Source organism: Canis lupus, chromosome 12 (assembly GCF_048164855.1).
Source record: "Canis lupus baileyi chromosome 12, mCanLup2.hap1, whole genome shotgun sequence".
NCBI lineage: Eukaryota > Metazoa > Chordata > Mammalia > Carnivora > Canidae > Canis > Canis lupus.
Window position 1 is genome coordinate 43,704,695 of NC_132849.1, and position 27,872 is coordinate 43,732,566.

Here is a 27,872-nt window from a genome sequence, read left to right on the forward strand (position 1 = left end):
TGGATGTTCGGAACAGCTTTATTTTAATACTCCCAGAAGGCAAAGAACCCAAATGTCTCAAGGAAGATGGCTAAACAAATTATGGTATTTGTATAATGAAATTCTATTCAGCAATAAAAATTAGTTCTCATTCAAAACCACTATTTTGAATGAAAAAAATCATGCAAAAATAGAACATACTACCTGATTTCATTATATAAAATCCTAGAACATGCAAACCACTGTATGGTGACAGAAAGAAAGGGCAGTGCTGTCTGGGAACAGGAGTAGGGAAAAGAATGGATGACAAAGGAACCCAAAAAAACTTGGAGGAGGGATAGTGACTGTAGTGACACTGTTATGGTTATTTACACATGTCAAAGCTAATCAGTATGGTTTCACTCATACATGGAATATAAGAAATAGTGAAAAGGATTATAAGGGAAAGGGGAGGGGAATTGAGTGAGAAAAATTAGGAAGACAAACCATGAGACTCCTAACTGGGAAATAAACCAAGGATTTGGGAAGGGGAGGTTGGTGGGAGCGGGATAGGGTAACTGGGGGACGGGCAATGAGGAGGGCACTTGATAGGATGAGCACTGGATGTTATAATCTATATTGAAAATTTGATTTAAATTTTAAAAATGTAAAAAAAAGAGCTGATCATACTGTATGCTTTAAGTATGTATACTGTAAAGATGCATTCTATTGTACTTCAATGATACCTCAATAAAAGTATAAAAAAAATTTAACAGGAATTAGCAGTACTCTAGGACCAAAACCCACCATCCAAAACAATGGGAGAAATCTCTACTTGGAAGACTTGCTAGTATCAGGAGGCCAATAAGAGTCAAGTCCCCTCTGACTCCTCTTAGTAAACTGTCACCATAGGAATTTCATCACTGTCAGTGTAAGACTCAGATATACCCATATCCCTTCTCATGAATAAGCATAAGCACATTAAAAACAATAATAACAACAACCAAAAAAAACAATACTTCATATGATCAGCATGATTAACATCTTGGGAATTAATCAACATGGTTAAGAAATCACTCCCCCTAGGTCTCTTTTATTTTTCAAAGTTTCAACAAAAACGATTGTTTTACAATACTTGTCAAATGAGGGTACTTGATTGCTCACAAAATCTCAGATTAATCCTAAACTTCGATGGCTCCTCTCAGAGGGACTGCGACATCTCCTCTCAGAGGGACTGCGACATTTCCTCTCAGAGGGACTGCGACATCTCCTCTCAGAAGGGCTCCGATGGCTCTTTACAGAGAGACTGTGATAGCTCCTCTCAGAGGGACTGTGATGGCTCTTCTGAGAAGGACTGCGATGGCTCCACTGAGAGGGACGGTGATGGCTCTTCTGAGAAGGACTGCGATGGCTCCTCTCAGAGGGACTGTGATGGCTCTTCTGATAAGGACTGCGATGGCTCCACTGAGAGGGACGGTGATGGCTCTTCTGAGAAGGACTGCGATGGCTCCTCTCGGAGGGACTGTGATGACTCTTTTGAGGACTTCGAAGGCTCCTCTCAGAGGGACTGTGATGACTCTTTTGAGGACTTCGAAGGCTCCTCTCAGAGGGACTGTGATGACTCTTTTGAGGACTTCGATGGCTCCTCTCAGGGGGACTGTGATGACTCTTTTGAGAAGGACCGTGATGCCTCCTCTCAGAGGCACTGTGATGGCTCTTTTGCGAAGGACCACGATGGCTCCTCTCAGAGGCACCGTGATAGCTCCTTCCAGAGAGACTACGAGGGCTCCTATCAGAGGGACTGTGATGGCTTTTTTCAGAAAGACTGTGATGGCTCCTCTCACAGGGACTGTGATGACTCTTTTGAGGAAGACTGCGATGACTCCTCTCAGAGGCACTTTGATGGCTCCTCTCAGAGAGACTGTGATGGCTTTTTTCAGACAGACTGTGATGGCTCCTCTCAGAGGGAATGTGATGGCTCTTCTGAGAAGTACTTCGATGGCTCCTCTCAGAGGGACTGCGACATCTCCTCTCAGAGGGACTGCGATGGCTCCTTACAGAGGAATTATATGGGGTTCTCTCCCTTAAGAAGCTGTGGTTTTGCTTCTTGGGTGCGAGTTTCTCTTTAAGGTGGCTGTGTGAGGTTCTGTGAGGTGAACCATGTAGATTTCTCCCTCCGACTTGAACTCCGGTTCCTGTTTTGGAGTTCTTGGACTCCTGGCTAGAGATTTCACTTCTGTAGAGCTTTTTCTTACCTTTGCTGCTAGAGTCATTTTGAACAATACCCATAGGCTGTCCAAGTGAACTGGTTTTGAAAGCGGCACTTCCTTGGGAAACTATGGGCTTAGGCAGTTGGGTACGTCTGAGTTGGAAAGAGCTATCTCTTTCTGGTGGTTGAGCTGATCTGAATTGCTCTCTTTCTTCCCATAACATGTTCTGCTTAGTGGTTATGTCTACTGGCTTTACCTTAACAACTGACATCCTGTCTCTTTTGATATCTCTTGATAGGTAATCATTTCTGGCTCTTTGTTTTAGATGCTGGTTTTTGCTTGACCACGAATGGTCTGGCCGTGGCCTGTCCACGGGCTTCTGCCCAGCAGAAGTCATAATTCTGTGTGCTGTCTGCAATGCTTGCTTTAGGCCTTGAAAAAGCAGTTGAATGAATTTGGGTTGGGAGGATTTCTTAGATTGTCTTCTTAAAGACGCAGAGGTAGTTTGAGATGTTCCAGTCCTCTTGCTTCTTACCTGGGCTGGTAATTCCCTAGAAGGACTCTGTATTATGCTTCTACCGTTTGTGTAGAGTTTTGTGTTTTGTGTTCTGCTTCCCTTGGTGATTCTTTTCATTGGGTATGGGTATTTTGGATTATGGGTCTTTTTGGTTTTCCTTTTAGCCCATTTTACATTCTGATTGCTTTCAGAGACACTCTCTGGTAGAGAGTGAACCTGACTAAATTCATAGAGCCCCGGCTTTCTAATTTCTGTCTTTCCTACTAGGTCAGGGCCTCTATACTGCCTTCGCCTGATGTGGACTCGTACAGGAGAAGGAGACTGGGAAGATCCAGACTGGAAATATATCGTAGAAGAAGTAGGACTCTTGGAAGCTCGAGTATAGACTTTCGCTGACCTTAGCGATGGTGATATAGGACTTCGTGGTGTGATGGGTCTGTCTCTTCTGTGGTACTTTGGGACTTGGGGTCTTTTCCCAGTTTGCAACCTAAAGCCAAGTTGCAACCTAATCTCTCCGTGGCCCTCAGGAGTGCGTACAAGGTGGAGCTGTGGATAGATAAGAAGGTAAGGTCCGAAAGTGCCCTGTAATTTATGACAGCAATTAAATCCTGCACATCGGCCACACTGTAAGCAGATAGGGTATTTTAAAACCAGACCTGAAGTTAGAGGCGGAGGTACATTTGGGGGTATTTGACTCCTTAACAGTTTTGCTGCTATTTTTAGCTGCAGATCTTGTAGCAACTGGAACTGTTCTGAGAAGTCAGTCTTGGCCTGGTGGGGAAGATAACTTGGCTTGAGACTGTGTTGGGACTCAAAACTCAAAGAGTTCTCACTCTCTTCCACTGGAACAGAATCTTTCCTGGTGAAAACTATATTGAAGGAAGACTCTAGCTGTACTGGGGCAGGAGGCTGGCCCTCTGATGTGCTGAATGGTATGTGCTGAAAGATGTCCTGGGATATATCAGTGAGCTTTGAACTTTTCTTTAATCTCACTCTAGTCCCAGAATATTGCTGTATTATGGAGGACATGGAGCTACGTGTCCATATTCTTAAGGCTGTTCTTTGCTCGTGACCACGACATGAAGTGTGCCTCTGAATGTAGTTTCTGGCCACTGAAGGCTGAAGAATAACACCTCGACCTTTCTCTAGCAGACTCTGGGAAGGCTTCATCAGTTCAGCTGGAACCCCAAATAAATTCTGGATAGATTGACGGATATCTCTAGTGGCTCTTTCCATTAAAGATGTTGGAGAACAAAGCTTCCTTTCCATCGTGGTTCCCAAGACATCCCCCAACATTAGCATATTGGAGAGATATTTTCGAGGTAGTCGCTGTCTCCAGGAGTGATTCTCCCAGACGTTCTGTTGTCTGCCCAGGACAGAGCTGGTAAGGCCTCTTTGAATTCTTGAGCCTGAGTGGAATGTCCTAGGTGGTGATCTCCAGCTTTGTGGTGGATGTTGGGATAGGCCCTGGAGTGAGTTCCCTAGCTCTTCCACCTGCTTCTTGTCAGTCGTCTTAGATATGACACCCACTCCTGAGATCTCAAAATGTGGAGTTTCTACAATGTTAGCTATCTTATCAGAGAGTTGATTGTGAAGGGAAAAGGGAAGAGTTGAAGATTGTATCATAGTAGGGTCTATAAAGGACTCTTCAGGCTGAAAAATATCTGTCCCAATGTTTCTTATATCCAAGGCCCTTGATACTTCTGGCACCTCAAAATCACAAAGGCTTCCGAATTCTGTTTCACCAGAACTTGTGATGAGGGAGTTGGAAGAGTTATGGAGAAATCTAGAGAAATAGTTCCCTATTTGTAACTCCTCTCTTGATGTAAAATCCTCACATTCCCTATTCTGATATACCTGTCGTAGATTCAAATCCTCAGATTTCATCATTTGAGGAGGCCTTATTTTTATCCCTATTGCTTTCACAGCCTGAAGCCCTTGTTCATGAGTGAACACTGCAGGCTCCTCAAAGGGACATGCTGGCTGTGAGAGTAATTCTGCAGATTTCACATGGGTATTTGGCCTTGGAGTTAATTCCACGGGTTCTACCATTTCTTGAAGATTGAAGCAATCTATTACTTCTATCGCTGATCCTAATGCTACTCCTATTGGTTCTACAACCTGAGGAATTGGCCCTGGTGCTAACTCCTCAGATTTTACAATTTGAAGTGGTGGCCATGGGATTAACACAGTCTTTACAATCTGAAAGCCTGTCAACTTCATTATGTCCAAAATTTGGTGTGTTGGCTCTGTGGTTAATTCTTTAGATTTTACACTTTGCAACCACAGCTCTGAGGTAAACTCAGAGGGTCTCACATCTTGCAGTTTTGGGGTCAGCTGAACATAGTCTATCATTTGAAAGGCTGGCCCTGGGGTTAATGCTACAGACTTCACAACCTGAAGTGGTGGCCCAGGAGTCACTTTCACATACTCAGTAACTTTTTGGGGGGCTCCCGGGGTTATTCCTATTGAGAGCGCAGCTTGAAGCTGTGTCTTTGTGGATCCTGGGACTTGATCTAGTGGCTTTGGACTAATCCTCATAACTTCTGTAATTTGAGCCCGTACTCCTGGAGCTCTCTGTGAATATTTTATACTTTGATTCTGTGACTGTGGTAGCCCCACTGATCCATCCCCTGGCTGCCATGTCTCAGATGTGAGCTCTACAGACTCTGTGTGTCCTACAGCTTGACCTGTTTGCTTTTGGAGCAACGCTAAAGATTGTCTCCTTTGAAGCCACTGCCTAGAGGTTAAACCCACAGATTCAGGAACTTGATATCCTAGCCCTGATGTCATTTCTGGAGATTCTGGAACATGATGCAATGACTTTGTAATCAGTGCCTCAGATTCTCCTCTTTGCAGTCTTTTCTCAGAGATCACCTCCACAAATTCTAGTGCTTGAGGATAGGGCCTAGGACATCTCTCTGAATATCCAGTGGTTTCGCTTACTGGCTTTGGGGTCACTCTGAGGAATTCCTTCCCTTTTTGCCTTGCCTTGGAGGTCAATCCCACAGTTTCTGTAGTGTGATGCCTGGGCTCTAGTGTAATCTCTTCAGATCCTACAGCTTGCTGCAGTGGCCTTGTATGTAACTCTCTCAAATCTCTAAGTTGAGGCCGTGACTCAGAGAGCAACTCTAGAGTTTCTGGGATTTGGTAGCTTTTCTTTAGGGTTAATTTCGAGGATTTAGAACCTTGATTCCTTAGCACTGGAGTCAGATCAACAGATTCTGGTACTTGAAGATCTAGCCTTAGAGGCACTCTTGAAGAATCCATGGCTTTACTTGTTGGCTTTGGGGTCAACTCCACAGATTTTTCTGTGGTTTCATTGCCTTGATGTGCCAACCTTTCTGTGATGTGATAAACTGGTATTGAAATCAAATTCATAGATTTAGGGACTTGATGCTTTGGTGTCGGGATCATCTCTGCACATTCTACAAACTGATGCCCTGGCCTAGGGATTATCTCAGAGTCTGTGATTTGATAGCTTCTTTTCCGATTTAGCATCTCAGCTTTTGTTCCTTGAAGCAGTGCCCCCGGTGCTAACTCTACAGATTTTGTATCTTGCTGTAGAGAGGCTGAGGACAATTTCACATGTTTTATACTTTGCAACTTTGGATCTGGAGTAAACTCCAAAGATTTCTCACCTCGTTGCTGTGATTCCGGAGACCAATCCGAAAATTTAACGCTAGTCAACAATGGTCCTGGTGCAAACTTTTTAGTTGCCTCTGGTGCCAACACCACCGATTTCATACCTTGCCATCCTGAAGTCAGCTCTCGACAATTCGTACCTTGCTGTTGGAACCCTGGTGTCAATTCTACCGAGTTCATATCTTGAAAACATGGCTCTGGTGCAAAGGCCTCAGAGTTAGCATGTGGTGACTTGAGGCACGTTGACAACCCTAAAGAATTAGCACTTTGACAATGTGGCAATAGGTTTGATTTCAAAGATTTCACATCTTGAGAACGTGGCTCTGATTCAAACATCACAGATTTCTGCCAGAGGCAAGAACTCAAATCCTTAGAATTCACATTTTGAGTTTGCGGTCCTGGTTTCAACTCCAGAGATTTCACATCTTGAAAACACAGCTTTGGTGCAAACACCACAGATCTCACACTATGTTGTCTAAGGTGTGAGGGCAACTCCTCAGAATTCATACCTTGAGGATGTGGCCCTGGATTTAACTCCACATATTTCATTTTTTTTAAACATGGCTCTAGTGCAAACATCTCACATTTCAAGTCTTGCAGCTCGGAGCCTGAAATCAGTTTCACAGAATTTGCACCACAAAGCAGTGGCTCTTTGTTCATCTCCACCGACTTTACATCGTTCAGCAGTGGCTCTGGTAAAAATAACACAGATTTCATACCATTTAACGGAGAGCCTAAAGTGAACACCGACTGTACAACTTGTGGCTGTGACCCACAGTGATTCTCCAAAAACTGGATTTCTGGAAACTTTGTCCCTGGAATTAACTCAGAAGATTTTACACCTTGCCAATATGCTCCAGCATTGAACAGAACAGATTTTGTACCTTGATATTCTGATGTAGGGTTAGTTTCAGAGGGCTTTGTGCCGTGCATCTGTGGCCCTGGATTAAACTTTATGGAATTTATGCATTGAAGTTCTAACCCTGGTTTCAAATCAGAAGAATTCATGCTTTGCAGCTGTGGGCCCCAGTTGAACTCCCGTGATGTTATACCTTGAAACTGTGTCCCTGGAGTCAATTCACATTTCACATTTTGTAAATGTTGCATAGGGTTGAACATAACAGATTTTACACCTAGAACTTCTGTTCCCAGATTCAAATCAAAAGGTCCCATACCTTGACATTTAATCCCTGAAGTCAACTCAAAAGATTGTATACCTTGCAAAGGCGGCCCAAGTTTGCACCCCGTAGAATTTACACATGGTAATTTTGACTCTGGATTCAACTCAGAAGAATTTACACACTTCACCTGTGGCCCAGGGTTGCATTCCATAGGTGCTACACCTAGAAACTTTGACCCTGGAATCAATTCAGATTTCAAACATTGCAAATGTGATTCCAAGTTGAACACAACAGATGTCTCACTTTGCTTCTTAGTCCCTGGATTCACCTCAGATCCCATACCTTGACATTTTGTCCCTGAAGTCAACCCAAAAGACTGTACGCCTTCCAAAAGTGGCCCACGTTTGCACCCCATAGAATTTACACATTGTAATTTTGGCTCTGCATTCAACTCAGAAGAATTTACACACTTCATCTGTGGCCCAGGGTTGCATTCCATAGGTGCAACACCTAGAAACTTCGACCCTGGAATCAATTCAGATTTCATATCTTGCAAATGCCGGTCAGGGTTGAACACCATAGATGTCTCACTTGCAATCTCTGTCCCTGAACTCACTTCAGAAGACTTCATACCTTGAAGTTTTGAAGCTAAAGTTAATTCAGAAGGGTTTATACCTTGCAAAGGTGGCTCAGGGTTGCATCCAAAAGAATTTACGCACTGCAGTTTTGGGTTTGAAATAAATGCAGAAGAATTCACACCTTGCACATGTGGCCCAAGGCAGAACACCTGAGATTTTATACCTTGAAGCCCCGGCTGAGGGTTCAACTCAGATTTTACACCTTTCAATTGTGGCCCAGTGCTGAATGCCACAAGATTTGTACACTGAAGCTGTGGCCCTGGATTCAATTCAGAGGATTTCCCACCTTGTAATTTAGGCTCATGCTTGAATTCCAGAAATTGCTCATATGGAAGCTTCACATCTGTGCACAACTCAGATTTTATCTCTTGTAGCTGTGGCCCAGGATTGAGCTCAAAAGACTGCATACCTTGAAGCATACCTGTTCCCTTGCCTAACTCGGGAGATTTCACATCTTGCAACTGCTGCTCGGGATTGAATTCCATAGCTTTCACATCGTGAAGCTTTGTCTCTTTGCATAATTCTGAAGATTTTATATGTTGCAGATGTGGTCCAGGATTGTATACCATAAATTTCATACTTTGAAGCTCTGGCCATGGTTTCAACTTACAAGATTTCTCTTCTTGCCACTGTTTCCCAGCTTTGAACTCGGAAGATATCACACTGCAAGTCTTTGATTTCAAGGCTAACTCAGAGGGGTTTGCAACCTGAAATTCTGGGTCATGTTTGACTTCTGTCGTTTTCATTATTCGAAGGTTTATGGACTCAGGAGATTTTGCACCTTGCAACTTTGCCCCGGGGTTGAATTTCATAGATTTCACACCTTGAAGGTGTGCCCCTGGTGTCAACATATGCAGTTTCCTGTTTTGTAACTCTGGGGCTGACCCAAACCCCAAAGATTTCACATCTTTGACCTTTGCACCTAGAGTCAATTCAAGAGATTTCATATCTTGCTGCATGGGTCTGGCAAGGAACTCCACAGATTCTCCACTTTGAAGCTTTGTTTCTGGTGCCAACTCAGAAGAGGTTACACCTTGTAACTGTGGAACAGGTTTTAACTCAACAGATTTCAAATCTCGAAGCCTGCACTCAGGTATCCAATCAGATTTCTCACCTTGTCTCTGTGGTCCAGGGTTGAACTCCACCGGTTTCATACCTTGAAACTTCCTCTTCTGGGTTAAATTAGATTTCCCACCTTGTAGCTTTGGACCATGGTTGAACTCAGAGGATTTCACTTCTTGAAGCTTTGACCCTGGGATCACTTTAGAAGACTTCATACCTTGAAAGTGTGATCTAGAACTGAACCCCGTAGATTTTGTATCTTGAAGCTTTATACCCATGATCAACTCAGAGCATTTCACATCTTGTAACTGTGGGCCTGATTTCACAGCTGGAAACTTCCTCCCCAGGGTCAAATCAGAAGATTTCTCACCTTGTAACTTTGGATTAGGTTTCAGTTCTACAGATTTCATACCTTGAAGCTTTTCCCTTGGGATCACTTGAGAAGACTTCACATCCTGCAAGTGTGGTCCAGACTTGAAATTCGTAGATTTAATGTCTTGAAGCTTTATGCCCATGATCAACCTAGAAGGTTTCATATCTTGTAACTGTGGGGCTGACTTGAAATCCACTGATTGCACCTTTTGAAGCTTTGTCCCTGATATCAGTTCGGAAGATTTCATACCCCTCAACTGTGGCCCAGGTTTGAACTTCACAGATTCCACATCTTGACACTCTGTTTCTGAGATTAACTTAGAACATTTCTCTCCTTGAAACTGTGGCTCAGGGCTGGACGCCAGTTTCATATTTTGAAGCTCTGATCCAAGGTTCAGGTCCGAGGATTTCACAACTTGCGTCTGGGGACTGGGGTCGCTTTCTTTATGTTTTACACTTTGAAGCTTTGACTGTGAGGTCCCCTCAGCAGCATTCACACCTTGTAACGATGACCCAAACAAATCTGTAAATTTGGCACCTTGAATCTTTGTCCCTGCAGTCGGTTTAGAAAAGGTTATGCCTTCCATCTGGGAACTTGGATTTAACTCAATAAATGTCATATCTTGGGACTTTGTCTCAGGTGATAACTTAGAAGATTTTAGATCTTGCCACTGTGACCCAGAGTTGAAATTCTCAGATTTCACACCTTGAAGCTTTGTCCGAAGAGTCAGCTCAGATGACTTCATCCTTTTCAAGTGTCGTGGGGAGTTCAGCTCTATAGTTGTACCACTTTGTAATTGTGACACTTGGCTTAATACCCCAGATTTTGTGTCAGGAAGCTGTGGCTCTTGCGCAAGCACTAGAGACCTCACACCTTGAAGCTGTGCTCTTGGGGATGACTGTAAGGATTTCACTTCTTGAAGCTTTGGTCCTGCAGTCAATTTAGTAGATTTCCTATCATGCAAGCAAAGCCTAGATTTGAATGTCATAGATTTTATATCACAAAACTTTGACTTTGAAGTCAGGTCACATGATTTCACACTTCTAACCTGTAGACAAGGTTTCAAATCGAAACCTTGAGGCTGATGTTCCTGGAGTGATGACGAAGATTGTATATCTTGGAGCTTTGGCCTTGGAGTCAACGCAGATGACCTTCTATCTCTTAACTGTTTCAAAGCTTTCAACTCTACAGACTTGACACCTTGAGATTGTAACCCAAGATTTAACTCTACAGATTTCACAGCTTGGAAATCAGGTCCTGGTATCCACTGAATACGTCTCACAGTTTCAAGCTGTGGCTCTTTTTTGAACTCAGTAGTTTTTACATCTTGAAGCTGTGGCTCCGAGGTGGATGCCAAAGCCTTCCCTTTTTGCAGCTGTGGTCCTGGTAGCACCTCAGGGGATTTCACATTCTGCAGCTGTGGCCCAAAGTTGAACTCTGTATATGTTGCACTTTGAGGTTTTGGCCCTGGAGTCAATTCAGATGACTTCACATCTCTTAACTGTATCGAGGATTTCAACCCTGCAGATTTAACACCTGGAGAATGTGACCCAAGATTTAACTCTACAGATTTCACGGCTTGGAACTTAGGTCCCGGTATCCACTGACTACATCTCATACTTTCAAGCAGCGGCTCTTGTTGTAACTCAAGAGTTTTTACACAAAGCTGTGGCTCTGAAGCTGACTCTGAGGGTTTTACTTGGTGCAACTGGGGCCCTGGGGTCAACTTAGGAGATTTTAGGCTTTGCAACTGTGGTTCAAGTTTGAATTCCTTAGGTTTTAAACCTTGAATATTTGATTCAGGAGTCCAATCAAGTGATTTTATATCTTCAAATCCTAACTCAAAATTGAGGTCTTCTAATTTTCTGCCTTTAAATTTTAGTTCTGGAATTAACTCCAAAGACATCCCATCTTCTGCCTTAAGCCTTCTCTTCAATTGCTCTGAATTCTTCCATTGCTGCTTTGATGAGATTACAGATATCTTGCCATCCTGTTCTGGCCCAGAAGTGAAATTCATGAGTGCCATCCCTTGAAACTGTTGGCTTGGGGCTAAGTCTACAGAGTTTACTCCTTGAAACTTTGCTCTTCTGGTCACATTCCCAGATTTTACTTCCTGCTTCTTTACCCGTGGGGTCAATTTCACAGATTTCACATGTTGCAGCTCTGAATCTGGAGTTTCCTCTACAGATTTTAAGCTTTGATGCTTTCCACATGGGGTACTGTCGACAACCTTCCTATCTTGCGTTTGTGGCTCTAAAGTCAATTCCTCAGGTTTCACATCTTGCGGTTCAGACTTTTGGAGCAATGGTCCTGGTGCAAAAGGCACAGGTTTCTCACCTTGCATCTTTAGCCCAAAGTTCAGTTCCACGGTTTTCACATCTTGCGGTTGTGTTCTCGGGACCATCTCCACTCCTTTGAATTCTTGAATTCTTGCATGCAGAGCCAAGTCAGGTGTTGCAACTTGAAGCTTAGTATCTTTGGTGTCTTTCACAGATTTGACATGTTCTATCCCTTGCACTGTGGTTGTCTCCATAGATTTCTCACCTTCCAGCTGTGGACTGGGGGTTAACAACATAGATTTCATACCTTTTAGACACTGTCCTGTAGCTAAGGCCACAGATTTCACATCTTTCAGCTCTGAGATCAACAACTCAGATTTTAAACCTTGACGTTTTGAGCCTGGTGTCAGCTCCATTGGTTTCACACCTCCCACGTGTGGCCCTTGGATCATTTCAGAAGATTTTATAGCTTGTAAATGTGGTCTTCTAGTCGACTCAGAATAGTTTACTCTTGGCAACTGTGACTCAGGAGTCAACTCCATAGATTTTGCATCTGGTTTCTGTGGTTGTGAGATGAATTTATAAGGACCGTTACCTTCCAAGTTAGACATTTGGCCCACCACGAAATGTTTTATGCCTTGAAACAATGTCTCTGGTACTAATACCTCAGGCTTGACCACTTGCTTTTGAAGTCCTGGGGACAACCCCATAGATCTGATTCCTTTCATCTTTGGCTTTGGGGTCAACTCAAAAAATTTCACATGCTGTAGCTGTGGCCCTGAGTTTAACTCTGAAGATTTCACACTGGAAGGTTGACTTCTTGATGTCAGATCACAAAATTTGATATCTTGTAGCCATGGCCCTGAGCTAAGCCCCACCTGTTTTAGATCTTGAAGCCCCGAAGACGTCTTTGCTAATTTAGAATATTGAAGCCCTAATTCTGGGTTCATCTCCACAGAATTCACACCTTCAAACACTGATCCTGGGGTTTGCTCCCCAAATTTGACACCTTGAAGCTTTGGCCCATACGTCAATTCAGAAAATTTCACCTCTTGCTGCCTTGGTCCTAGATTCCGTTCCTGAGACTTCACACCTTGATACTGTAGTTCTTTGGTCAATTTCATAGATTCCATGCTGTGAAACTGTAATCCTTCAATAGGCAGAAGAGATTTCATATTCTCATTCAAGAGCCCTTGGTTTGATTGCAAAGATGATTCTGTTTCAAATCCTACGGACTGTATATCTTGAAGCTGTGTTCCTGGTACACACTGCACACGTTTGAAACCTTGATGCTTTGGTTCTGAGGTCAAATCTGAAAATCTGACATCTTGCAAGCGTGGTCTTGAGTTTTGTTTCACAAATTTCATACTCTGAGTTTGTGATTCTGGAGTCAATTGTACAGACATAAGGCTTTGATGGTTTGGCCCTGGGGTTAAATCTAAGGATTTCATCTCTTGCATTGGTGAACCTGGGGTCAGTTCATCAGATTTCACACTGTGATGTGGGGATCCTGAGATTAAATCTACAGGTTTTTCTCCTTGAAGAAGTGGCCCTGGGGATAACTTTGAAAATCTGACACTTTGTAAATGCGGCCCTGGGGTCAATTTCACACCTTGAAGCTGTGCCCCCTTAGTCAAGTCTTCTGATAGTATACTTTGTAGTACTGGTTTTTGTACCAGCTTCTCAGATCCTACCACTCCAGTAGTAGCTAGCTGTTGAATTACATTAACATATTCCACATCTTGTAATTGTGGCTCTGGCTTCAGCTGCATAGACTTTACTCCCTGGAGCTGTGGCTCTGCGGTCAACTCCATAACATGTCGTTTTGCTCCTGTGATAAATTGTTTAGATCCTTCCATTAATGGGGATGTTCCAGGGGTTGACATCACAGATTTCAAATTTTGCAGTAGTGGCTCTGATTTCTCATATTGCATGCCTGGTCCTAAAGTCAATTCCGGAGATCCTTGTACTAAATATGGTGGTACTGGCATTGTCTCCTGGATATTTTCAACTTGAAGCAATGCCAACCCAAAATTTTCTGTATTTTCATGTTCTGACCTTACGGGCATCTCTGAAGGCTCGGTAACTTGACAATGTGGCTTTAGAGTCATTCCTGTAGATTCCATAACTTGACCTGTTGGTTTTTGTGTTAATGCCATTTGGAGCAAAGCCTCAGAAGTCAGCTGCGCAGTTTCTGTGCCTTGATGGCCTGGTCCCAAGGTCATCTCTGAAAACTTTTGAAAATGTGGCCTTGGCATCATCCCAGCAGTTTCCGTGACTTGCTGTGGGATTAACTTCACAGATTCCTCCTCTTGTGGCCAGATCTCAGAAGCTAAAGCTGCAGAGGCTGTGTCCTGATGCCTTGATCTAGAAGTCGAACCCAGAGATTTCATTGCTTCTAAGTGTGGTTCCATGGTAACTTTCCTTGATTCAACATGTAAGTGTGTTTCAGGAATTAACCTCCCAGATGCTTCCAGTGGTACAGTTAAATCCACAAATTTATTATCATGCATTAGTGGCCCTAGAGTCAACGTCTCAGGTTTTGTACGTTGGGGCCGTGGTCCTGGGGTCAATGGCACAGATTTCACACTTTGAAATTGTGGTTCTGAGGCCAACTCCTTATAGTTCATAAATTCGGAATATGGTCCTAGATTCAGATGAACAGACTTCATACCTTGAGACTCTGGGTTCATCACTTCTGGGGTCAGATCTTGAATCTCTGATCCTGGTACCAACTCTGGAGATTCTTGTATTGTGTGTTGAGACATCCGAGTCTCCAAGGCTTTTACGCTTTGGAGCATTGTCTCAAGAGCACCTTGGAATGGCATTGAGTTCATCTGCATAGATTCTAAAGTCTGGCTCAATGGCCTTGGAGTACTTCCTAAAGATGATTGTTTCAACTCCATAGATTCTTTCCTCTGGTGACAAGTGTCAGAGGTCAACTCTGCTTCTGCTCCTTCGTATCCTGGCTCTGTGATCATTCCTGAAGATTCTAAAGCTTGATGCCATGGAGTCAATCCTTCGGGATCTATGGCTTCATGATTTGGCTTGAGGTTGAGCTCTGCAGATTTCACTGCTCGAATGCGTGCCCCTGAAATCGGCTCCTCGTATTTCATACCTTCCACCTGTGTTGTAGGAATCAACCTTCTGCATTCTACCATTCGAGGAATTTTCACATCTTTAAGTAAGAGTGCTGGAGCTATCTCCTCTGGTCTTTCATCAGGTAACCGTGGCTCTGGGGCCAACTCCATGGATTTCATGTCTTCCTGTAGTGGTCTTAGGGTCAACTCCGCAGCTTTTATATCTGGAAACTCTGGTGGCACGGCCAAATGAACATATTCCAGACCTTGCAACTGTGGACTGGAGGTCAACTGCATTGATTTCCTATTCTGTAACTGTGGTGCTGGGGCTAACTCAGCAGATTTTCCACTTTGTTCTTGTGTTCCTAGAGTTAAACGAATAGATTGCAGACCTTGAAGCTGAGACGTTGGGGCTAACTGCACAGAATTCCCACTTTCCAGCAGTGGAATGGGTGCCAACCCATCAGAGTTTACAACCTGCAGTTGAAGTTCTGGGGCCGATTCTATGGAGTTCACAGTTGGGATCAACTGTCCATATTTTGCCATTTGTGGGATTGAACCTGAGGTTCCGTCTATAGGTTTTACATTTTGTAATCCTGGGGATAACTTCATGGAATCCACAACCTTAAGCTGTGGCATTGGCTTCACCCCCAAATATTCTACATCTGGCAGTAGTGATGTAGTGGTCAATACTGCAGAATCTGTGACTTGATGCAGTGGCTCTTGATTCATTCCCTCAGATGCTGTACTTTGACCCAGTGACCTCGGGACTGTACCTAAAGATTCCATTATTTGATGAGGTGACTGTGTCAACTCAGTTAGATTTGTGACTGTGGGATCAGAGGCCAACCCTCTAGTCTCTATAGTTTGGTGGCTTTGCCTTGGACTCATCTCTGAAGGTTCTAAGATTTGATCCCACGGGGTCATCCTTGAAGACTCTATGACTTGATGAGATAGGCCTGGGGTTAATGCCATAGTTTCTGTGCGTTGATGATATGGTTGTGGAGTCATCCCCACAGAGTCCAGCACCTGAATCCATGACCCAGGGGTCAACTCCAGAGGTTCTTTGACTTGAGATACTGGCCTTGAGGTCAAATCCGGAGTTTCCACAATTTGTGATTGTGATGCTATGATCATTCCCATGGGTGACCCCAGGGCTACTGGAGTTACCTTTAGAGAATGTACGGATTGATGTGATGGCATTGGAATCACCCCTACTGATTCTGTGACTTTAGGTGGTGGCTTTGGAGGTAAACCCACAGTTTCTACAACTCCAGGTGAACCAATAGTAGTAGGAGAGCCGGAAGTCAAACCATCTGGTTGAGTCACTCCTGGGGTCAATTTTGCAATTTTAGACTGTGAATCTCCATATTCTATAACATGTGACTGTGCTGATGGAATTATCCCCATGAAATCCACAGCTTGTAATAGTGCCACTGGAGTTACTTTTGTGTAATCTGTAACTTGATGCAATGGAGTGGAGATCATTTCCAGGGATCTTGTGTTTTGACACACTGGTCCTGGAGGAATGTTCAATGGTTCTATGGCTTGATTTTGTGGCCTTGAGGTTATGTCCACGGATTCAGCAACTTTAAACTGTGGCCCTACAGTCATTTCCACAGTTTCCACAACTTCATGTCCTACCTGTGGACCTATCTCTCCTGGTGGCATGACTTCATGATCCAACGATGTGTTTATATCCCCAGACTCCATGGCTGGATACTGTGTTCTTGGGGTTATTCCCTCTGATTCTATGATATGTGAATGTGATTTTTTAATCATCCCGATAGAATCCATGACTTGAAGCAATGCTACAGGAGTTACCTTCACATTATCTGTGACGTGATTTGGTGATCTGGAGGTCATCTTTGATTTCATAACTTGATGCTGAGTACTTGATGTTACCTCCACTGATTCAGTGATTTGATATGATGGTTTTGTGCTTACACTCACTCTTTTCATCGTTTCGTCTGGTTTCCCAACTTCATCTGGTGGCTGCGGGAACAAACCCACAGATTCTGTCACTTGTGAATGTGATTCTGGGATGATCCCCATTGAATCCATGACTTGAAGTAATGCCAATGGAGTTACCTTTATGCTATCTGTAACTTGATATGATAGCCTTGGGGCCAACTCCACTTTAGTCACTTGGGTCTCATGCTGCTGCATCCTTTTTTCCGGAAGACCTATGACCCTCTGCTCTATACTAAGCTCTAGGATGTGTTTTGGCTTCTTCTGCAGGAAATTGGTTTCCCCTTGAACTATGTCAACTCCTAAACTTTTGGGAGGTGGAGTGCCCAGTGATGTAACTAAGGGCCTGGATTCAACGATTTGGGGGCCATCCCCCAGTTGTGACAGCTTACCTGGGATAAGTGACTGTGAAATTTTTGTTTCTGTTCTATTCAATCCAGATTCCACTCCAATATTCACATGGAGCTGGAATGATGGACAGTTTGGGGATTTATTGTTGATACTTTGTTCAGTGCTTTGATGGGTAGGCATAGATACCTGCATTTGAGGTTTCTCTGGTTCAGGGACTACTCCTCCTCGTGCCTCAGTTAAATAATGCAGCATTTCCCATGATTCCTTCACAGGCAGAGGAACTGTTTGTTCCTTCAAAGTACAAACCTTCCAAGCCATATGTCCTTCTAACTTCCACCTAGCCAAAGGAGAGAGCTGGAGTGGAGCCCGCCCTGAGAATCGTGGTCTTGCCTTGCAGATAGAACTTGACCCATGATCCAATGTCAAATGACTCTTGCTCCCTCTCCCATTCTTTGTTTGTTCTTGTTGACAGAGATCTGGGGATTCAAAAACAGAGCTGATAAAAGAGCTTTGAGACCTTAATGGTGAAAGAGCTGCCAAATCCTCCAAAAGATTTGATTTCCCAAGCTGTGAGAGTTGAAAAGGGGGCAGGGATGTGCCTTGGTTCCTGAGCACAGAAGACTGGTTTTTGGGTAAAGTAGGTAAACTAAGGCTCTGGAGTTGACAGGTTGTTCCTTCAGAAATGACAGAAGGGTGTGACAGGCTGGAGCTGTTGCATAATGATCCAGAGGAGATGCTGTGATCAGTAGAATGTTTTGCCTTCTTACAGCCACAACAGGGTAGAACAGGCTCCTGAGACACAAACACAGAGGAGGTGGAGGAAGAAATCATATCCGAAGATTCTTGCAAACACGAGTGCATAAGACTTGATCTAAGAAATAAAGAAAAATTCCATTTGCTTTGAAGCAGGAGAAGGTAGGAAAAGTAGGAAAAGGGAAAGATAATGGCCATTTCAAATGTAAAATATTTTGACCTGAGGGAGTACAACAACAAAAGAGGTTGCTTTCCCCAACTTCAATTACTTATAGAAAGAATTCCTCTACCAGGAGGAAAGGGAGGCCATTGTCTCCACTGCAATCAGAAATGATTCATAAACCAGTTGTTCTTAAACCTTTGAACTCAGAATTTATCCCCACTATCAAAACTAACCAACCAACCAACTAACAATCTCGCTTTTCCCTCTCTCTTTCCCTCCCCTCCTTCCCTCTCTATAACCCTTCTTCCCTTCAGTCCCTTCCTTCCTCTCTCTTAAAAGTTCTACCAGCTTGGGGGTACCTGGCTGCCTCAGTCAGTATAGCATGGAATTTTTGATCTCGGGACTGTGAGTTTGAGCCCCACATTGGGGGTAGAGTTTACCTAAAAAAAAAAAAATACCAAAAACTTCCATCACTTTCAACCCCCACCCAGAAACTACCTTCCCTGACCTTGTGCATTCCAGATGTTTGAAGATCTGTTGAAGACTTCTGTTCATTGACCAGAGTATATATTCCTGGGCCCATCCCACAGGGAGTCTTGAAAAGCTGGATACAACAGAGTGTGTCAGTGTAATTGAAGTGATATTAAAAGTACTAATAAGGAAACCAATAAGAAGAGTGGCTTAAGTTAGAAAGGAAACTACTATCACAGTCAGAAAAGTAAAACAGTACTAGGTATCTTTCTCCTAACTTTACAGGGTTTATCAGTAGGGTAGGCTGAAGAAAGAAAGAATAAATAGTGACGATCAATTTTACTCACTTTGTCAGGTTAGCTTCAGAGCAACCCATTCTGAGATTTTCTTCCCACTGGGAAGCTGGGAGCAGAGGTAAAGAATCTGTTAGAATCATAATTATTGATACCACCTAGTTCAAGCCACTTGTTTTACAAAGAAGAGATCGAGGGTGAAATCATGTCCAGAATCATAAAGTTAAGTAGTGATAGAGCTCAGACGTAATGTCGGTCTAAGTTTTTATATTTTAAAATATACTATGCCACCTTTACCATGTAGTGGATGTAAGTCATTGGAAACAGCTGGAACAATCACGGTAGTAGGGAGTTGGAGTAAGGGAAATAAATCTGTAATACATATTTTTTCCTTCAAAGGAGTCTATTCAGCGTCTATGGCAGGGGAAAAATGTATCGAAACTTCCCCCACTAAAGATCTCATCAAATTTCTTTCCTGATACTTTGAGTTTTGCATAAAAGGAAATTAGGAAAGAAAGCATGAGGAACAGAAGCATAGAAAGAACTATAAATCAGTTTACATCTCTTTGGAAGTTACCAGAAAGAATTCAGCATCTTTGCAGATGTTAGGAAGAATAGGCACATTTCTTTCACTTATACAATCTTTTTCAACCTCCCTCCCTCTACCTGTTATTAAAGTCTACAGTCTAAAAGCAGACCCACTGTTGATTTGTCATTAGCCTTGAGCTAAAGAATAAAGTATAAGATCTCTCTGACCTGTGAATTTCTGGATCTTTTTCAATTTATGCTGCCTTGAAGTCTAGAGGGGCACAAAAAGGAAAAAAATAAAACCAGAAAATGTTCTAGGTTAGAGAATTTATCAACAGCACATTTCGTCTTACAGATACAATTATTGATCCAGTTGGTAACCATAACCACAGCAACAATTACCACCCCATTCACTTATTCATAAATCATCTAATGAGCGCTTACTAACTTCTAGGCATTACGTTAGGTGCCAGGACTACAAAAGTAAATGAGATCCCTGTATTCTGGGAACTCCCATTACTGGGGAAAACAGAGGTCTAAACGCCTAAGTTACAATATCATGTGGTAACAGAAATATAAAGGTTAGGGAATAAAGAGGACAGTGGTTAACTGCCTGGGAAAAAAGGAAAAAATTACTCAAGAAATTGCCAATTGAACTGGAGTTTAAATTATCACCAGAAGATTTTTAGGTAAAGAGAGAGCATTCCAGCCAATGGGAACATCACCAAGAAGATTATAAAGTCATGATTTGTTGGGTGTACTTTTGCTAAGTAGTGAGAGATGAAACTAAAATATAGGTGGAAGCCAAGTTGTTCCAGGTCATTTTATTTATTTATTTATTTATTTATTTATTTATTTATTTATTTGACAGAGAAGAGAGCACAAGCAGGGGGAGTGGCAAACAGAGGGATAGGGAGAAGCAGGTTCCCACTTGAGTGGAGAACCTATTCCATCCTAGAATCCTAAGATTATGACCTGAGCCAAAGGCAGACACTTAATCAACTGAGCCACCCAGGCACACCCCAGATCATTTTAAAGACAGAAGTGATATGTGTTGCCACTTCAAATAAAATAATTTTTATTTCTTCCTTTTGATTCAGGACATCAGTCTCTGAGAGTATATTAAAACAGTCTATACAATTTCATTCATAATATTAGCAAATGTTTTAGCTAAGCAATCCGATGTTGGACAGAAGTGTTGAAAGTAAGATCTCCCAAGAACACTAAGGTGGTTTAACCTAAGAAAGTAAACCAATGTGATACACCACATTAATAACACAAAGAGAGCAGCACCTGGGTGGCTCAGTGGTTGAGTGTCTGCCTTTGGCTCAGGTTGTAGTCCCAGGGTCCTGGAATCGAGTCCCCCATCAGGCTCCCCATGAGGAGGCTGCTTCTCCCTCTACCTATGTCTCTGCCTCTCTGTGTGTGTCTCGAATGAATGAATGAATGAATGAATAAAACCTTTAAGAAATAACATGAAGAGGAAAAACCTGAACAATTATGTCAACTGATGGAGAAAAGGCATTGGCAAAATCCAACACTCACTGATGATTTATAAAAAATAGAAACACTCAACAAACTAGGGTTCGAAGGGATGTCCTCAATATAGTAAATAGTATTTATGAAAAACCCTCTGCTAATATCATTCTTCACAGTGAAAGACTGAAAGCTTTGCCTTTAAGGGGGGGAACAGACAAGGATACTCACTTTCACTACTTTTCTTTAATATTGGACTAGAAACTTCAACCAGAGCAATTAGGTAAGAAAAATAAAAGCCATCTCAATTGGAAAGGAAAAAGTTAAACTATCTCCATGTCTATTCACAGATGACATAATCTTGTTGTCAGAAAATCCTAAGAATACACACACAAAAACCCAATTAGAGCTAATAAACGAATTTAGAGAAGTTGCAAAATACAGTAAATCAGTTGCATTTTTAAAAAGATTTTATTGATTTATTTGTGAGAGACCCAGAAAGAGAGAGAAAGAGAGACAGGGGCAGAGACATAGGCAGAGGGAGAAGCAGACCCCCACAAGGAGACTGAGGTGGGACTTTACCCTGGACCCCGGATCACCCCCTGAGCTGAAGGCAGACGCTCAACCGCTGAGTCACAAAGGTGTCCCTGACATGTTGTTTTTAACTTGCTTTAACTTCAGAGAACAAACTGATAGTTACCAGAGGGGAGGTGGGTGGGGGATGGGTAAAAACAGGGGATTAAGAGTACACTTATCTTGACAAGCACTGAGTAATGTACAGAATTGCTGAATTACTATATTGTAAACCTGAAACTTATATAACACTGTATGTTAACTATACTGGAATTAAAATTTTTAAGTAATAAAATAAAATTTTCTGTTCTGAAGAAAGAAAGTGGTCTGTAGCCTAACAGCAGTAACAGAACCTGGGAACTTGTTAGAAAGGCAGACTCTCCGGCAGCCCCGGGGGTGCTCAGGGGTCTAGTGCCGCCTTCAGCCCAGGGCGTGATCCTAGAGTCCGGGGATCCAGTGCAGGGATGGAGTGCTGGGATCAAGTCCCACATTGGACTCCCTGCATGGACCTGCTTCTCCCTCTGCCTGTGTCTCTGCCTATTCTGTCTGTCTGTCTGTCTCTCATGAATAAATAAATAAAACCTTCAATAAAAATAAAAGAATCACAGGGTTAACCAACTGAGCCACCCAGGCACCCTCTGCCATTTTCCTTTTTTTTATATAAATTTATTTTTTATTGGTGTTCAATTTGCCAACATATAGAATAACACCCAGTGCTCATCCCATCAAGTGCCCCCCTCAGTGCCCGTCACCCCCACCCCCCGCCCACCTCCCCTTCCACCACCCCTAGTTCGTTTCCAAGAGTTAGGAGTCTCTCATGTTCTGTCTCCCTTTCTGATATTTCCCACTCGTTTTTTCTCCTTTCCCCTTTATTCCCTTTCACTATTTTTTATAGTCCCCAAATGAATGAGACCATATAATGTTTGTCCTTCTCCGATTGACTCATTTCACTCAGCATAATACTCTCCAGTTCCATCCACGTCGAAGCAAATCGTGGGTGTTTGTCGTTCCTAATGGCTGAGGAATATTCCATTGTATACATAAACCACATCTTTATCCATTCATCTTTCGATGGACACCGAGGCTCCTTCCACAGTTTGGCTATTGTGGACATTGCTGCTAGAAACATCGGGGTGCAGGTGTCCCGGCGTTTCATTGCATCTGTATCTTTGGGGAAAATCCCCAGCAGTGCAATTGCTGGGTCGTAGGGCAGATCTATTTTTAACTCTTTGAGGAACCTCCACACAGTTTTCCGGAGTGGCTGTAGCAGTTCACATTCCCACCAACAGTGCAGGAGGGTTCCCCTCTCTCCACATCCTCTCCAACATTTGTGGTTTCCTGCCTTGTTAATTTTCCCCATTCTCACCCCTCTGTCATCTTTCAATTGCATATGGGAATAATATTTATCAGAAGCATTCAGCCTGGCATTCAAAGCCCTCTACAATGTCATCTCTACCAATTTTCTAAAATTTTCTCTCATTAGGCTCCCTATTCTACGCTCCATCCTCATAGGTGTCCTCTCTACAAACACATCCAACACTCTTCAACTTCCCATGCTTTTTCTCAATCCATTCCCTACAACAGGAAAGTCTTCACTACTCTCTTCCATCCACACTATCCACCTTCAAAGCCCTACCCTTCCTCTGAAGCATAATTCAAACCCGAGCTTTCCAGAGGCATTTTATAGATCTCCCTGCTTCAAAACACTCCACCTCCAACGTCTGCAGCAATATTTATACTTCTGTTAACTCATCACGTTCTCTTTCCTTGGATTATATATACAGACCCATTTGATCATCTCCCCCAGTTCACCTCGAGCTCCTAAAAGGTGGGAGATGGTGTTTTATTTTTCTTCAATGTCTAGTATGCTACCACATATAATAGGTGCTCGAGGTTTGTTGAAACAAACTGAAAGGAACAGGATCGAGCATGACTTGTACTTATCGAAAAGACATGCATAGGAACGATCTCAACTCCCCTCTTTCCCCAGCCAGTTCCTCTCATGGCCCAAGATGTGGGAGTTGCCATGGCTTCGGGGGCAGAGACAGGGAGCAGTGAATTTCAAGGGAGGGTTGCATTACATACCTTGGAGTCTGTCTTGGTTGCCACCTGCTTCCTGCTCTGTTTCCCAGAAAAGAGTATCCAAAGTCCCCATGCAAGGAAACCAAATAATAGTAGAAGGCTGACATACGGTGGAGGCGGCATGGCCAGCCCCCAAATCAGTGCCATTATTCAACCCAATGCTCCTCTCAACCCAATGCTCCTCTCAGCTCCTCTCCCTCAAGGCTGTGTGTGACCCCATATGACGTCACAATGGAAATTTCAAGGTAAACCTGACAGGGCCCAGCCAATGTCCGAGCTGCTGGCCTCTCTCCTCTGAGCCATACCCATCTGCTGCCCTTTTCTGCACCTGCTCACGGGTTCTGTCCTGACAATCAATGCTCAAGGAAGCCTCCTTTACAATTCTACTAGGATTTGGCTGGACAACTTGTCATAAAGTAGAGAATGTGGAGTCAAATTTCAAAGGCTCCAAGTCGCCTCTCTTGCACTAAAGCATCTTCTCTGGAACCAGTCATTCCTTAGAGGTTCAGGTATGGTGTCATATGTTCCCAAATCACAAATTAGAATACAGAGTCAAATACATTTAAGAAAGCTTGGATATCTTAAGTAAACACTCTCAGAAAAATGTGATACATATAATTTCCTACTCCAAGGCTTAACCCATTTCTTAGTTGCTATAGCACTGAAACAGAGAAGAGATGTCACGTAGGGAAATTAAATAATCTCAGAATCCAGGGTCTCATTTTCTAGAACATTTATTATATCATTACACCCAGAGCTACCTGGATTTTCTATGCTAATTCACTGTAAACAAAATTTACAAGGAATCGGCCTATGCTATAATAAAGATAAATAAAACTGGCCCGGGTATTTTTTCTTATGCCAATGTTAATCTGGAAAATCAATTCAATTAAATAACTGTTGAATAGCAGGCACTGTTTTTGAAAAAGGCAATTATGGTTCTCACTTTATACAATTTTCAGTCTATTGGTGCAGCCAAAGTAATATTCTCAGAAAGCCCATCAACAAGGAAATGGCTAAATAACATATGGTATGTCCAAATTATGAAATACTTTGCAGTCACTATAAAGATAATTATAAAGAGCCATACTTGTCAGGCTGAGCACACATTATGTGGCAATACTACTATATGCCACCTGGAGAGCTAAGGTTAGGGCCGGAGGTACAGTTTTGGTTCTTAGAATACATTTGCACGGTTTGACAAGGACTTTTTAAAAAAGATTTTATTTTTTTAAAGATTTTATTCATTTATTCATAGAGACACACAGAGAGAGAGAGAGAGAGAGAGGCAGAGACACAGGCAGACGGAGAAGCAGGCTCCATGCAGGAAGCTCGACGCGGGACTCGATTCCGGGTCTCCAGGACCACGCCCTGGACCGAAGGCGGGGCTAAACCGCTGAGCCACCCGGGCTCCCCAAAGATTTTATTTATTAATTTATTTATTTGAGAAAGAGAGAAAGAGAGAGATCAAAAGCGGTGGAGGGGGGAGTGGCAGAGGGAGAGGGAAAAGCAGGCTCCTCACTAAGCAGGGAGCCCAATGCAGGGCTCTATCCTAGGACCCCAGGATCATGACCTGAGCCAAAGGTAGACACTGAAGCCACCCAGGCACCCCACTTTTTTCTATGCGTATATAAAAATATATATTCTTAGTGTCTTGAATATTTACTCACCATTATGTTTGAGCCATCTATGCTCTTTGGTACACCTAGGATTCATTTTCATTATTTCATTACACTGCATAACTTATTTTCCAATTACGATATTGACGGACATTTGGCTTGTTTTCCATGTCTGGCTATTATAGACAGTGCTGTTAAAAACATCCTTGCCCATGTATCTTGCTGGATATATATTCCTAGTTCTTTCCGGTAGCGGTTCTCAAGCTTTAATATACACCAAAATCACCAGGAGGGTTTGTTAAAACACAGACTGCTGGGCTCTCCCCCTAGTATTGCTGATTGAGTAAGTTTGGAGTGGATCTTAGGAATTTGGCATTTCTAAGGAGTTTCCAGGTGCTGCTGATGCTGCTGTTGGACCAAGGACGGCACATTAAGAATCCCTGCTCTAGGGCAGCCCCTGTGGCTCAGCGGTTTAGCACCGCCTACAGCCCAGGGCGTGATCCTTGGAGACCCGGGATCGGCGAATGGCATTTCTTCCTGCCTCTTTTTCACACCAACGTGTGGTATTGTCAGGCTGTTTCATTTTAGCCAATCGGGTATATGTGGTAACGGTATTCCATTGCTTCACTTAAATTTCTCTGGTTACTAATAATTACTAACTTGTGAACACACTTTCATGAGTTAATTGGGCATTTTGTTTTTAAACATAATACTGTATTCTAGCTGCTAATATTTTGTTTAGGATTTTTGTTACCTATTTTCATGAGTGAGGCCATCCTATAATTTTTCTCTCTTGTTCTGTCTTTGTCAGGCTTTTGGTATGAGGGTTGTGCTAGACTCCTGAGTTGGGGAATGTTGTTTTGTCTTTTTCTGTAATGCCCTGAAAAAGTTTGCATCAGACTGGAACTACTTGATCCTTCAACATTTGCTATAATTTGTCGGCAAAGCCATACAGGCCTGGAGGTTTCTTTGAGTGAAGTTTTTTTTTTTTTTTTAAGATTTATTTATTTATTCATTCAGAGAGAGCAAGAGAGAGGCAGAGACACAGGCAGAGGGAGAAGCAGGCTCCACGCAGGGAGCCCGACGTGGGACTCGATCCCGGTCTCCAGGATCACATCCCGGGCTGCAGGCGGCGCCAAACCGCTGCGCCACCGGGGCTGCCCTTTGAGTGAAGATTTTTGACTAAAGATTTCATTTCCTTGCAGGTTACAATGCTATTGAGAATGTGTAAATTTTTTGAATCATCTTTGGTGTGTTATATTTTTTAGTGATTTTTCTTTTTTTTTAAGATTTGTTTATTTATAAAGACACACACAGAGAGAGAGAGGCAGAGCGACATAGGCAGAGGGAGAAGCAGGCTCCCTGCAAGAAGCCTGATGCAGAACTCCATCCCAGATCCCAGGATCAGGACCTGAGCACAAGGCAGAAGCTCAACCACTCACTGATCCACCCAGGCGTCCCTCTAGTAAGCTTTCTATTTAATCTACACTTTCAAATGTATTGACATAAAGTTATTCAAGCACAGTTCTGTCTCCTTGGTTTTATGATATTGGTTATTTGTGTCTTCTTGCTAAAGATATGTCAGTCTTAATTCTTTCAAAGGACCAATTTTCTGTATGTTTGCTTTCTACTTCAAGAATTTCTCTCTTTGTCTTTATTATTGCCTTACTTCTACTTTCGTTTTTGCCCCAGTTTTATTGGGACAGTTCTACTTCCTTTGGATTTATCTTGCTGTTTCGTTCCCCTAATTTCTTGAGATAAATGCCTAGATCATTCACTTTTAATCCCTTTTCCCTAACATATGCATTTGAGAGTATAAATTTTCTCCTAAGTACTACTTTAGCTTCATTCCACAAGTTATGATATGTAAAAATTTTATCATTCTCTTTCAACTGTTTTCTAATTTCCGTGATGATTTCTCCTTTAATCCATGGGTTATTTGGTAGTTCATTTTAAGTTTCTAAGCACAGGGGGATTTTCTAGTTATCTAACAAATTTGCACTGTGGTCAGAATGTAGACTTTAATTTCACTCCCTTGAAATATTCTAAGACTTTATTCCCACTTCATGGTCAGTTAAAAAAAATTATTTGCTTAAAAATACAATGTATTCGGCAGGTGTTAAAAATAGTCTCTTCAAGGACACCTCAGTCGGTTAAGCACTGGAATCTTGATTTCTGCTCAGGTCAAGATCTCAGGGTCCTGGGATGGAGGGCCACATCGTGCTCCACCCTCAGCAGGGAGTCTACTTGGGATTCTCTCTCTCTCTCTCTCTCTCTCTCTCTCTCCCTCTGCCCTCCCCTTGCACTCTCTCTCTCAAATAAACAAGTCTTTAAAAGAAGTCTCTCCAGAGTTTTCCTTTGGTGGTGGGGGTGGGGGGAGCGTCTCTATGACCATTTGGTCAATTCTGTTCATCTCAGTGTTTTCAAGTCTATATTATTCCTTAACTTTTGTCTGCTTTTTTCCCACTAGTTACTAAGACAAGTATGTAAAATCTTTCATAGTGATCGTGGGTGTATTTCTCCTTTGAACACGGAGGAGTTTTGCTTTATGTATTTTTAAGTGTTATTTAAAATCATTGTTTATTCCTGGTGAATTAAATCTTGTATCACTATGAAGACCCTCTTTAACAATACTTTTAGCCTTTACTTCTTTTGTCTGATACTAATATTGCTATAGCAATATTCTCTTGACTGATACTTGCATAGTGT

At 42.7% G+C, this 27,872-nt stretch overlaps 1 protein-coding gene and 1 long non-coding RNA gene across 3 annotated transcripts in view; one reads left to right on the forward strand and one right to left on the reverse strand.

Annotated features, from left to right (window-relative positions):
• LOC140601964 (uncharacterized) lies at nucleotides 1-23,952 on the reverse strand. Its single transcript, XM_072771513.1, is given in 7 exon segments — nucleotides 1-6,653; nucleotides 6,765-6,839; nucleotides 7,341-18,076; nucleotides 18,630-18,725; nucleotides 18,940-18,994; nucleotides 19,642-19,684; nucleotides 23,548-23,952. Coding segments are annotated over 7 exon segments (16,674 nt in total). The 5' UTR covers nucleotides 23,692-23,952; the 3' UTR covers nucleotides 1-1,128.
• LOC140601966 (uncharacterized) overlaps nucleotides 22,994-27,872 on the forward strand; it is a 14,268-nt gene continuing 9,389 nt past the window's right edge. The window contains exons 1-3 of one of the 2 annotated variants that reach the window (XR_012005024.1): nucleotides 22,995-24,053; nucleotides 24,805-26,368; nucleotides 26,453-26,628. This is a non-coding gene — a long non-coding RNA (uncharacterized lncRNA). Of the gene's footprint in view, nucleotides 24,054-24,804; nucleotides 26,629-27,872 lie in introns of both variants that reach the window. The other variant, XR_012005023.1, reaches the window with a different exon arrangement.